The sequence below is a fragment of the Lampris incognitus genome, chromosome 1, assembly GCF_029633865.1.
Source record: "Lampris incognitus isolate fLamInc1 chromosome 1, fLamInc1.hap2, whole genome shotgun sequence".
Taxonomy (NCBI): domain Eukaryota; kingdom Metazoa; phylum Chordata; class Actinopteri; order Lampriformes; family Lampridae; genus Lampris; species Lampris incognitus.
The window spans coordinates 123,277,904-123,290,473 of record NC_079211.1 but is presented as its reverse complement, the minus strand read 5'-3'; the positions used below and the strand labels follow the sequence as shown (position 1 = coordinate 123,290,473).

At 45.4% G+C, this 12,570-nt stretch overlaps 1 protein-coding gene across 1 annotated transcript; it reads right to left on the bottom strand.

Moving 5' to 3' along the window:
• Nucleotides 1–746: 746 nt before the first annotated feature.
• ccdc117 (coiled-coil domain containing 117) lies at nucleotides 747–5,721 on the bottom strand. Its single transcript, XM_056288472.1, has 5 exons — nucleotides 4,953–5,721; nucleotides 4,693–4,743; nucleotides 4,309–4,575; nucleotides 3,629–3,775; nucleotides 747–3,487 (listed from the first exon to the last, which is right to left on the bottom strand). The coding sequence occupies exons 1-5, from the start codon at nucleotides 5,099–5,101 to the stop codon at nucleotides 3,247–3,249; spliced, it is 855 nt and encodes a 284-aa protein (XP_056144447.1). The 5' UTR covers nucleotides 5,102–5,721; the 3' UTR covers nucleotides 747–3,246.
• Nucleotides 5,722–12,570: the final 6,849 nt, after the last annotated feature.

Below are 12,570 nucleotides of genomic sequence, written 5' to 3'. Positions count from 1 at the left end.
TAACTTCTGGCTCTAAACTCAAGTCTCTCAATGGGACATTTCAAATCCTTAATTAATTCCAACATGGTCTCTTCAGGCAAACAAATATTTTTGTAGATGGAATTATGTCAATTTGAATAATATTCTTTGTAGTCGCCTATAGTTAGCTGAAATGGGTAGCACTCATCCAGATCACTCTATCAAGAGTGTAGAGATTTACAGCCACTCGCGCATCAGTAAAGTTCCAGGTTACACGTTGAACCCTAACAAATGAAAGTGAGTGTGCATGGGCAAGTGATTGTGATGTACTATAAATGTGTGACTCAAGCAATTACTGTACACTTTAAAGATGGGTCATTCACAGTAAACCTACATCCTTCCCCAAGTGACAGGTAATTGACACACCAGTCAGTGACATGACAGGGATCTGGGTATTAAGTTCACGTTCCTGTTTTTTTAACAAGCATGGTTTACTACTCAAGGTTAGCCTGGTCTATGTGAGGTGAATGACATATCTCTAAAGATGAAAGGTCATGTAAGATCATAAGGATGACAGCTTTACAATGATGTAACTGTACCTGTTTTTACATTCATGGTCTGTGTGTGTATAAATTGTGCAATAAAGAACATTTTTATTTTCTGGTTATACCATGAATGTTCAACTTCCAAATAAACATTCATTGGAAAACAATCGTTTTCATTTATAGGATTATTTGTCTAACCATAATCATGCGTACAGCACTGACCATATATCGTGAAGTAAATGAAGTGAACATGGCCACATACGTAAGATTTTATTTCAAAACAAAATCTAAAGTCGTAACACCTGTAGCCATCAAGATAGTTAGTTATAACTGGATATATGGACGAGCAATTTTTGAAACTACATAAAAATGTTGCTAATTACAAAGCGACATTGGAACAAATATGTGAAACAGGGTGTAACATTTTGGCTTTCTGCTGAAATAAATAGGAAAATACAAGCAAAACATAAGATGGTGCATATCTCTGATTGCGTGATAAGGCTGAGTGAACATTAAAAAGTATATTTCCTTCAACACAAACCAGAACCACAGTAGGTAGCATATCTCATATCGTCAATCAATCTCATGGCTAGGGTACTGATTGAAAATCATGACAAATATGTTTTTATGTATGCTTGATAATCCAGGTAGGAAAATCACAGAACGCTGAATCAGTTCATCTGTTGTGCCATCCTCTTGGCCAGCGTCTGTTTAGTTTCCCCAATGTATAAGTCAAGGCAATCTTGCTTGCTTGCTGGTTGTCCATCGTGCCCGATGATGACCATCTTCTTCTATTTGTGGGTCCTTTGAGAAATCAGATAGCAGAAGATACCTGCGCAGAGATGGTTTTTAAAGTGGCATGGGGGGTGCGCTTCTCCCAACTCCACATGACTTGATTGTAGAGGAGATGGTTCCGATGGCAAGGGGGATCCCTAGACGACCGGCACCTCCACACAACTGCAGGGGGCTGCCGGAAATCCAGTTTTTCGGAAACCGCCTCGAAGCGTGCCGCCACAGCTTGCTTTTCTGTTGGGGTAAGCTCCCTTAGCCTTATGTCTTCCAGACTCACCCACAAGGCAGCGGGGCAGTGGTTGATAGGTGCCAGGGCATGTCCACCAGGGTGGGCCTGCACACCATATCTCTGGGGCCCACTGCTGCTCCGCGATCCCCTGCCAAGTTAGCCTGGGGCCGCAAGACCCCAGTTACCATGTGTGGCCACGGGGAGGCCTGGCAGGAGTCTTGGTGAAGGAGAGGCTATGTACTGGCAAGGGAAGGCTTACACGCTAGGATGCTTCCCTATTCGCCACAAAGGCTAGCCAGCGGCAGCAAGCTAAGGGCAGGAAGACACAAGCGGGTTGGAAGAACACATGCACCTTCCCTCCAACTACACACTGCTGCACTAGACGCATCACAACACCCTGTGTGTATGTATACACACACAAGGCAATCACCCTGGCACTTAACAGCATACACTATATTGCTCTGTTTGTGTTGAGGGGGACCCAATACTTGGGGTGGACCAATTTCTGGCGCAATGTGTTTTGGAGTTTGAAAGCAACTTAGATGCAATCTAAACCCATCTACAGGCCAGTGGCCTGCTTGGTCCACCCTGAGGATCAGGTCCTCTGGCACAAACAGAGCAACATAGTATACACTGTTAAGTGCCGAGAGGATTGCTATGACTTGTACATTGGGGAAACTAAACAGATGCTGGCCAAGACGATGGCACAACACAGAAGCGCTAATGTGTCGGGCCAGGACTCTACAGTCTACACCCATCTACAGGCCAGTGGCCACTCTTTCAAGGATGAGTATGTGCACATCTTGATAGGGAGGAACGCTAGTTTGAACAGGGAGTCAAAAAGGCCATATATGTGAAGCGGAAACGACCATCCCTGAACCAGGGGTCAAGAGTACATCTGTCACCATCTTACATCTTGTACCTGTGATTACAGTCAGTCCCAAATCCTTTGTAACTAGTACACATGGCCATTGAAACTCTAGTTAACGGTCATGCCTATTTCCATATGAAACTGGTCATTGGTTTTGGTCATTATGCAGCTGTATTGTTTATAAGGGTGGTGATACCTGCAGTCAGTATAGACTGAAGCGGTCATGTAGCTGAGCGTTGAAATATTTCTCTCAATAAACATTGTGTCCAGATGAACTGATTCAACTTTAACATGACAATTATGGTTTTCAAATGTATAGTGACTATGCCAACAAGTATATTAAAAAAAAAAATCTCAAAATACAGTTCTGCAATTTGAATTTGAAAAATACAAGCTTGTGTTTGCATTTATGAGTTCACTATGTGGACCAAACTTTGACAACATGTAAATTTTACTGTACGTTTTTTCTTTTTACTGCAGGGACACAACTTTGGCTAGGCCATTTGAAAATGGTTACGTTAATGGTTTATATAGAAGGCAAACTTAAATACTTTTGAAACCCCAGTAATGGTCAAGAGATGGAGAGCTCATGGGAAAAAAATCTAATTAAAAGCCTAGAGCTGTCACTGCCAAGGCTCAGTCAGTGGACCAAAATTACTATATGATGGTGTAGCAAAGGATGTGTTGCATAAATCAGCCAATATAGCAAAATGTCTACATACAGCTGATATAACTTGCCAAGCTGATCAACATAAATGGGACCAAGTCCTGTGCAGTGTAATGCAACTGACTGTATATTCTGCAGTCTTTCCTGCTTTGTCAAGGCAGCTTTTCAAAGATGCAACAACAACCTACAGCTCCATATCCTCCTCACCAGAGCTGTGGTAATCAGGAAAGCTGTACAGAGGGGAATATGTGTCCTGTTGGCTTGTGTGGCTGAGTGGACTCTGAGGGGTGGGAGAAGGACAGGGAGTCGGGGGCTGTCGACATGCTGTCTGCTGTTTACGCTGCCTCTGTAGTGAGTCCTTTAGTCTGCGGGAGAGGGGCTCCTCCGGTGGCCGCCACACCACCAACTCCATGCAAGAATGGCTCCTAAGGATACCAGAGAAACAGGTGAGACATATGAGATGACTAAGTTTGTATGCTGAACAAGAACAAATTCAGCCAGCCAAACAAGACTCACAGTTGTCAATAGTCTTTTCACCAGATTGTAAGACAGAAAAGCACACGTACACAGATTGGGCCACAGTGTGGGGGAGGATATCACCGATACCACGCTGTAGACCCTCCCGCAAACTGTCAGACATAACCAGTACTGGCCTTCTTGGGGCTGGCTCCAACTCTAGGTCTGCATCTTCATCATCATCCTCCAATGTAATTCTGTGATGCACAAAATGTCATTTACTCCAGTGTAATAACAGCACCATTTTACAATAACTATGCATGTATCTTGTGTTGTTTCTATCTGAGACACAGAGCATCAACCTTTGTAACTTATGACTAAACTAGAAACTTACTTTCACAAGCTTGCCTTTAACTGTTAATCTATCTACATTATATTGGTGCTTTTATTTCATTTGATGTCTACTTTCCTTTTCTGTGTTTTATTACTATTGTCGTTACATCATAATTTGTTTTATTTTCATTGTTTCATTGCAATTGCAGCAATAAAACATTTCTCTCTCAATAAACAAGTGTCTAGATGAACTGATTCATCTTTCTGTGGTTGCTGTTGAATCTTTGCTGATCAAATGTTATACTTCTATATACTTAGTGATACTGATTCCATTTTATACTTTTCTGAAGCACTTTGGTTTTTGAAAAGCGCAAAAATTATCATAATTATAGATTCTACGATGGTGAGTCCCTCATCCATTCACTGTAGTATGAAAGCTTTGTACTGTATTGCTCACCTATCCTCAATCTCCTGAAGTCTCCTCTGAGCTGCCTCTATTTCCATGCAGGAGCCCTCTGCCTGTGGACGGGGCATGATTGGGCTGGACTGAGGCAGGTTCTGAGGCCCTTGGCAGGGCTGTGACAGTACAGGGTTAGCTTGTTGTGTGGACAGAATAGGGCAGCTGTTTGCTGGAGGCCATTCATGACAAGTACCACTGCTAGAGTTCTCTGAAAGTAAAGATTCTGCCTCTACTGTTAGCTTCCTTCTTTTGGCACTGCATCCTCTGGAAAAAACAAACAAACAAACAAACAAACAAAAACAGAAGGATTCATGCTTTAGGAACTGCTGATTGACAAAGATAGCAGGTGTTCAATAAATGTTCCTTGTTCAGACCGCTCACTCATCATCAGCCCTCCTCCTGTGCTTCCTCAGACATCGCCTTTCCCAGCTCCTATGAGTCAATGAGGCAGATGTTTCAAACCGTCAAATGGGCCATTTAGTTGACAATTATAAAACGTGCAATCATGTGTCAAAACATTTTACAATGATCAACACTACCACAAAACTTAGAGCATATTGAAGTAAACGTGATAACAGATTTTTGATGCAATTGAAGGCTGCTGCATCGATGGGCCGCCACAAGGCTCTCTTGATACTCACGTGTTTAAGAGTATTTCTCTCTGTAGGTGAACAGAGGTACTTGGAGGGCCAAAGTCGAGCCCTATTTCAGGAAGGCTAGTGAGGCTCGAGAAGGAATACGTAGCTGGCAAAAACCCAAGCTCACTACTCTTTGGACTTGAATGGTGCATGACGATTTCCTCGAAGAGTGGATCAGGAGAAATAACTGGATGGTGGTGGGCAGGTAGTTAATGAGTTGAGTGTATCAGAATATTCATAGACACAATATGGGTGGAGGTGGGGGGTGACATCAAAAACGCATCAAGTGATGTGGTTAAAAAAAACATGCAAGCTAACGCTACAGCAAATGAAGCAGTTTGAGTGGCTAACGTAAACAAAAACTCGCGTGAAATAGGTTAAAAGTCTGCGATGGCGAAGCTGGTGACGGTCGCAATAATAAACATCAGGTTACATTCTACTCAGATACACTAAAAATACACTAGAAAAAGTTAAATGCTGCCTTAAATAACAACTTGGTACAACAGTCGTCTTGGGAATAGCCAGAAGCCTGTACGTGCCTGACCCCCCTCTCTTAATGTTATTGTTGACGTTGACGCGGAGCTAATCCTATAGCTAACTCCCGTTAGCAGGTTTTTCCACTGCGTTTGCACGGCCAAAGTTTCGGTGACCCAGTTTGTTTTAAATACACAATTCGTGCCGATAATTCAGACAATATTCCCTCAGTTTGCTAGGTGTGTACGCCTAGCCAGTTAAACCAGAGAACGTAAAGTATGAACGCTAGTCGCGCTACAACTCCCGCGGAGTTTCTAGAAAATACGTAACGTAAAGCAGACACGGTTGTGGCTTCTTCTTCTTCTTCTAATAGTTTCCGGCAGGCTGTACACTGCAAGGCGTAATGCTGCCCTCCACAGACAATGATTTGCTGTTTATCCGGTTGAATGAAGAAATTTGAACATTGCTTGGAAATTAGTTTCAGATGAAAAAAAAGATTTGAAAGCGAAAGACGGAAATCCCAGATTTGACAACTTCCTGGATAACTGTTACCTTTCAATTATGTGTTTGTTACATGAGAATACAAGACGTTGAGCTTGTACCGGACCGTTGTGGTGAAGAGGGAGCTAAGCCGGAAGGCAAAGCTCTCAATTTACCAGTCAATCTTCGTTCCAACCCTCACCTATGGTCATGAGCTTTGGGTAGTGACCGAAAGGGTGAGATCGCGGATACAAGCGGCTGAAATGAGTTACCTCCGTAGGGTGTCTGGGTTCAGCCTTATCGACAGGGTGAGGAGCTCGGACATCCGGAGGGAGCTTGGAGTAGAGCCGCTTCTCCTTCGCATCGAAAGGACCAGGTTGAGGTGGTGGCGTCTAATTAGGATGCCTCCTGAGCCTTTGGAGGTTTACCGGGCACGGCCAATGGGAGGACACCCCGGGGTAGACCCAGAACTCGCTGGAGGGCTACATGTCCAATCTGGCGTGGGAGCGCCTTGGGGTCCCCCAGGAGGAGCTGGAGGGCGTTGATGGGGAGAGGGACGTCTGGAGTGCCCTACTTGGCTTGCTGACACCGCGACCTGACCCTGGAGAAGCGGCTGAAAACGAATGAATGAATGACTGAAATCACAGCATTGTAAGATGGCGACAGATGTACTCTTACCCCCCCCCCCCCCCGTTTCAGGGACGGTCGTTCCCTCTTAACATAGATGGCCTCTGACTCCCCGTTCAAACCAGCGTTCCTCCCTGTAATATATTCGCCATATTATCTGGATGTATCCTATACTGCTAATATATCCATAACAGTGATTTGAGCCGAAGACCAATTCCCAACGTCTTGTCCTCATTATTGTAGCTCTCCGACTGTCGCAGCAGTCAAACATCCGGGGTATATGAGAGCCTAGCTTACCCACCACTAGGTAGCGCTTTTGGTCTACTACACTCCTCCCCCTTAAACTATGAAGTTCCCCTAATAAAATATTATCACTCTAAAACATGCTGATATGGCAAATTACTTTCAACATCTTTTACTTGGTCATTACTGGTTACACAACCCACTTCGACCCACATTTGCCCATTTACATATCAGTCTCAGGAACTCTTTTTATTCAGGAACTCGGCTGATCTTACAAAGACAGTCGTTTTGGAGGTGCCCTCTCTCTCTGAGGGTATCGGCGCTCAACCACCTCAGGGGAAGTGGATGCTCGGTGAGGAGGCAACACGGCCTTGCCCACCGAACCTCGTAAGGGTGTTGCAAGCTTCTCCGGAGCCTGCATCCTTGGAACGGGTGTATCTTCAGGTGAGTACGGGCTAGCACCTATGGCTCCAGGTGTGCCCTTCCCCCCCAAATCCGCAACTGCAGGGTAGGTGTTGCTGATACCCACCTGGTCATCCTGAAACTGAAATGCCTCAGGAGGACTGGAGGGTCGGTCGAACAGCAGATGGTCAATGTGGACTGAATGTCGGTTCCCTCCATTCCACACCAGGTAGGTGACTGGTCCGAGTCTCTTTTCCCCTGTCCCTTTCGTCCACCTCTCCTTTCCTCCACGGAAGTTTCGGATCAGTACTGAGTCCCCCTCTGACAGATGTTTCAGCTTTGAGGCGGGTTGGTCATGATAGTCCTTCTGCTTTTGTTGTTTGTCCCCCACCACTCGAGCGAGGTCTGGCTTCAGCAGGCTGAACCTGGTCCTATGCTGACGTCTGAGGAACAGTTCTGCTGGTGTGCAACCTGTAACGCTGTGTGGTGTGGTCCTGTATGACAACAGGAAGTTGGCGAGCCTGTGTTTTACTGTAATAGTGACGTTTTGTTTCTTCTCATCGAGCAGCTGTTTCAGAAGTGAAGCTTTCACCGTCTGGACTGCTCTCTCTGCGGCACCATTAGAAGCAGGATGGTAAGCTGGCACCAAGGTCTGCTTAATGCCGTTGCTTTTCAGGAATGTTTTGTACTCCAGCGAGGTGAATTGTGGACCGTTGTCCGAGACAATCTCCTCAGGAAGACCGTAGGACGAAAAAATGCTCTGCAGCACTTCGATCGTTTTGGCGACGGTAGTTGTTGCCATGGGGATCACCTCAAGCCATTTTGAATGACTGTCTACTAACACTAGGAAGTGTTGCTGATCCTTCTCTGCAAAGTCACTATGTAGCCTCTGCCACACTCTCGTAGGCCACTGCCAGCAGTGTAGTGGTGCTACTGCTGGTAGTTTCCTCACACTGACAAGCATCACATTGCTGCACTGCACGTTCGATATCACTGTCCAACTGAGGCCACCATAAATAGCCCCTCGCCAAACTTTTCATCCTGCACCCTCCGGGGTGCCCTTGGTGTAGGTCGTACAGTAGTCGTTCTCTGTGTGCTGGTGGGATGATAATTCGAATTCCCCACAGAATGCATCCTTGTTCCACAGACAGTTCATTCCTTCGGTTGAAGTACGGTTTCAGTGTGTCATCGCTGATGTAACTCGGCCATCCAGACCGGGTCAGTTCCAGTACCTTGCATAGGACTGGGTCCTTGAGAGTGCTCTGTGCAATCTCTGTAGCCTGCACGGGTAGCTCATCTACTAATGAGAAATAAAAAATGCTGTTCTCCTCCACTGTTTTGTCCCTTTCTTTCCCCAGCAGTCTAGATAACGCATCCGCATTTGCATTGTCCGCTGACGTTCTGTACTCTATACTGTAGTCATAAGCCATAAGCCTCAGTGCCCATCTCTGCATACGCAAAGCGGCTAGTGTAGGGATTTCTGACTTGGGTCCTAAGATGGCAAGGAGGGGTTTGTGGTCAGTTATTAAACTGAATTTGCAGCCATAGAGATATTTATGAAATTTGGTCACACCAAATATTATGGCCAACGCCTCCTTCTCTATCTGACTATATTTACTCTCTGCCTCTGTCAACGTACGTGATGCAAAGACGATTGGTTTCTCGTCCCCATTTTCCATTATGTGTGACATTACCGCACCTATCCCATAAGGGGATGCGTCACAAGCTAATCTCAGTGGTTTCTGCGTGTCGTAGTGTACTACTACTGAGCTTTTCACTAACTGTTCTTTGGCAGCCTTGAATGCTGCTGCACACTCTGGTGTCCATTTCCATTCGACTTCCTTCTTCAGGAGTTGGTGTAGTGGCTGCAATACGGTTGACAGATCTTTCATGAAACGGCCATAATAGTTTAACAGTCCTAGGAATGACCGTAGCTCTGTGACGTTTGTGGGCTGGGGTACATTTACGATGGCGGCCACCTTTGTCTCAGTGGGGTGAAGTCCCTCTTTATCTATCAGATGCCCCAGGTACTCTACTTTCTCCTGCATGAAGTCACATTTTGCTCTTTTCACTCTTACCCCGTAGCTCTCCAGTCGGCTCAAAACCTCATCTAGGTTCCTCAGGTGCTCCTCTCTTGTTCTGCCTGTGACTAGTATGTCATCGAGGAAGCAGGTCACATGCTCTAAGCCTTGTAGTATCTGGTCCATCACGTTCTGGAACATAGAAGGTGCACTCGACACTCCATATGAAAGTCTGTGATAAACATACAGTCCTTTGTGGGTATTTATTGTTAAATACTTCTCTGAGTCCTTCTCTAACTCAAGCTGTTGGTAGGCATGTGAGAGATCTAATTTGCTAAAGAGAGTGCCCCCGGCCAGTGTGGCGAAGAGATCCTCGGCGTTCGGTAGTGGATAGGTCTCCTCTTCCACACTCTGATTAACCGTGACGTTATAGTCTCCACAGATACGAATTGACTTGTCTGATTTGGGTACAACTACTATCGGGGCAGCCCACTGACTATGGTCTATCTTTGAGATAATACCAGCTTTTTCCAGCCTATCTAGCTCTTTTTCAACTGTGTCTTTTAGTGCGTATGGCACTGGTCTTGCCTTTCTGAAGACAGGTTTTGTATCTGGTTTCACTTTGATATTTGCCTTAAATTCACGAATAGTGCCAGGCTCCTCAGCAAATACTGCTTTGTGTCTCTGTAACACTGCCTCTACATCTGTGTTATCACTGCCCCCTGCTGGTGTAACTAAGAATATGCTTGCCCAGTCTAGTTTAAAATTGGCCAGCCAGTTACGGCCAAAGAGGGCTGGTCTGTCACCTTTCACAATCACAAGAGGTAAATCTCCACTCTGGTTGTCATATTTCGCATTGACAGTCACTTGGCCCATCAAGGGAATGTTCTCACCGGAAAAGGTTGACAGACGCACTTTACTTTCTTTCAGTGGCAGGTGTGAGAGATGTTCCTTGTACACTATCTCAGATACCAGGGTTACGGCAGCTCCTGTGTCAAGCTGCATGTCTACAGGGTTTCCTTCTAACTTAATACTGACCTTAATGTCCTTTTTTCCATTACCAACTGTATTCGTGGAGTACACTGTATTCATCGGATACGCACCAAACAGTTCATCCTCATTTCCATCTCCTCTCTCACTTGGACTGTGGTCTTCAGCCACATACTGTGTATGTCCCTGTCTATTTTTAGTTTTACACATTCTTGCTATGTGCCCTACCTTGGAACACTTGTGGCATGTCTCGGTTTTATACCTACATACTTGAGCTGCATGGTTGTTACCTCCACATCGGTAACAGGGTTGGTGCGTTTCTGTTCTCTGTGGTCTAGAGTTGTCACTGGTAGGTTGCTTGCTTTTCCACTCGCTGGTGGCCGACTTGCTTCTCCACACACCCTTGCTTGTTCTCTTCTTGTCTATCTTATTCACAGTTGCAGCTCCGCTTGGTTTGCTGGCAAACTCCAGCGTATTCTTTGACGCCATTTCCACAGATAAGGCCAGCTCACATGCTTTTGCAAAAGTCAGATTGTGTTCTGCGAGCAACTTTCTCTGAATAGCCTCCACCTTTAAACCACTAACAAATCGGTCTCTCAGTGCTTCATTTAAATGCTGACCGAATTCACAATGTGTGGACAAGTGCTTTAAAGCAACCACATAATCACACACTGACTCATTTTCTAGTTGGTTTCTTTTCTGAAATCTAAAACGTTCCGCTATGATTAGTGGCTTGGGTTTATAATGGCATGCTAGTTTCCCGCTCAGTACTGCATACGTGAGGCTACTCGGTTTTTCTGGTATGCAGAGGTTCTTTAGTAGGCCATAGGCTTCTGCGCCTATCACAGACAGGAAAACATTGGCCTTCTTACCGTCCTCCACTTCATTAACGATCATCCATTGCTCCAATCTTTCAGGGTACGACTCGAAGTCCTCTTTACCTTCCTTGTACTCAGCAATATTGCCGATGAAATGCGCCATGCTTGTGCTTGGCTAGCTAGTCTTTTCTTGCTAGCTGGCTGGAAGCTAGCTTGTAGCGTCACGTTGCTTCGTCCGCTTTTATTAACTACCGGGATTACCTTCTCACATTAAAGGTATCCCATCCGTCGTCGCCACTGTAATATATTCGCTATATTATCTGGATGTATCCTATACTGCTAATATATCCATAACAGTGATTTGAGCCGAAGACCAATTCCCAACGTCTTGTCCTCTTTATTGTAGCTCTCCGACTGTCGCAGCAGTCAAACATCCGGGGTATATGAGAGCCTAGCTTACCCACTACTAGGTAGCGCTTTTGGTCTACTACACTCCCTATCAAGGATATGCACATCCTCACCCTCATCCTCATTCTTAGTGCGGAGTCTTGGCCTGACGTGTTAGTTCTTCTGTGTTGTGCCATCCTCTTGGCCAGTGTCTGTTTAGTTTCCACAATGTACAAGTCACGGCAATCCTCCTGGCACTTAGCAGCGTACACTGTGTTGCTCTGTTTATGCCGGGGATCCTTGGGGTGGAGCAATTTCTGGCGCAGCGTGTTTTGGGATTTGAAAGCAACTGAGACGCGATGTTTGGAAAATATGCGTCTCAACTTTTCGGACACTCCGCCACATACGGAATCACCACTGGTTTACGCTTAGGCAGCTGTTGTCCTTCTCCTCTCTTCGATCGACTGGTGCACTGTTTGGGCGTCTTCCTGGCTTTGACAAATGCCCAGTCAGGATAACCTCACGTAACCAGGGCCTGTTTAACGTGGGATTTCTCCCCTTCGCCGGTCATTGTGTCGGTGGGGACGTTGTCAGCTCGGTGGTACAGCGTCCTGATGACTCCTAGTTTGTGCTCCAGTGCATGATGAGAGATAAACCTTAAGTACTGATCAGTATGTGTTGGTTTACAGTAAACATCAGCAATCAAATGCCAAATCATCAATTGCAATTTCACAGTCTAAGAAAGCTAACCTGTAATTTTTCATAGCCTCCTGGTGAACTTGATGTGGTTGCAAACAGAGTCCAGGTCAGTTTTATTTAAATATCCCACTATCACAAATTACAAAGTTGCCTCGGGGGGCTTTACAGCAACACAACATCCTGTCCCTAGACCCCCGCATCAGATAAGGAACAGCTCCCTAAAAAAAAAAACCTTTAACAGGGAGACAAAATAAGAAGAAACCAACAGAGGAGGGATCTCTCTCCCAAGACAAATAGACATGCAATGGACGTTGTGTGTACACAATTTACAGAATACAACATTGAAAGAGGTTAACATAATTATAATGGAACTATAAAATGTATGAAGAATATGATGAGGAGGATGCCAAGCAGTGTCCAGACGCCACCAGAACAGCGCAGGACCCGAGTCACACGACCACCACCACCATGTAGATTAAA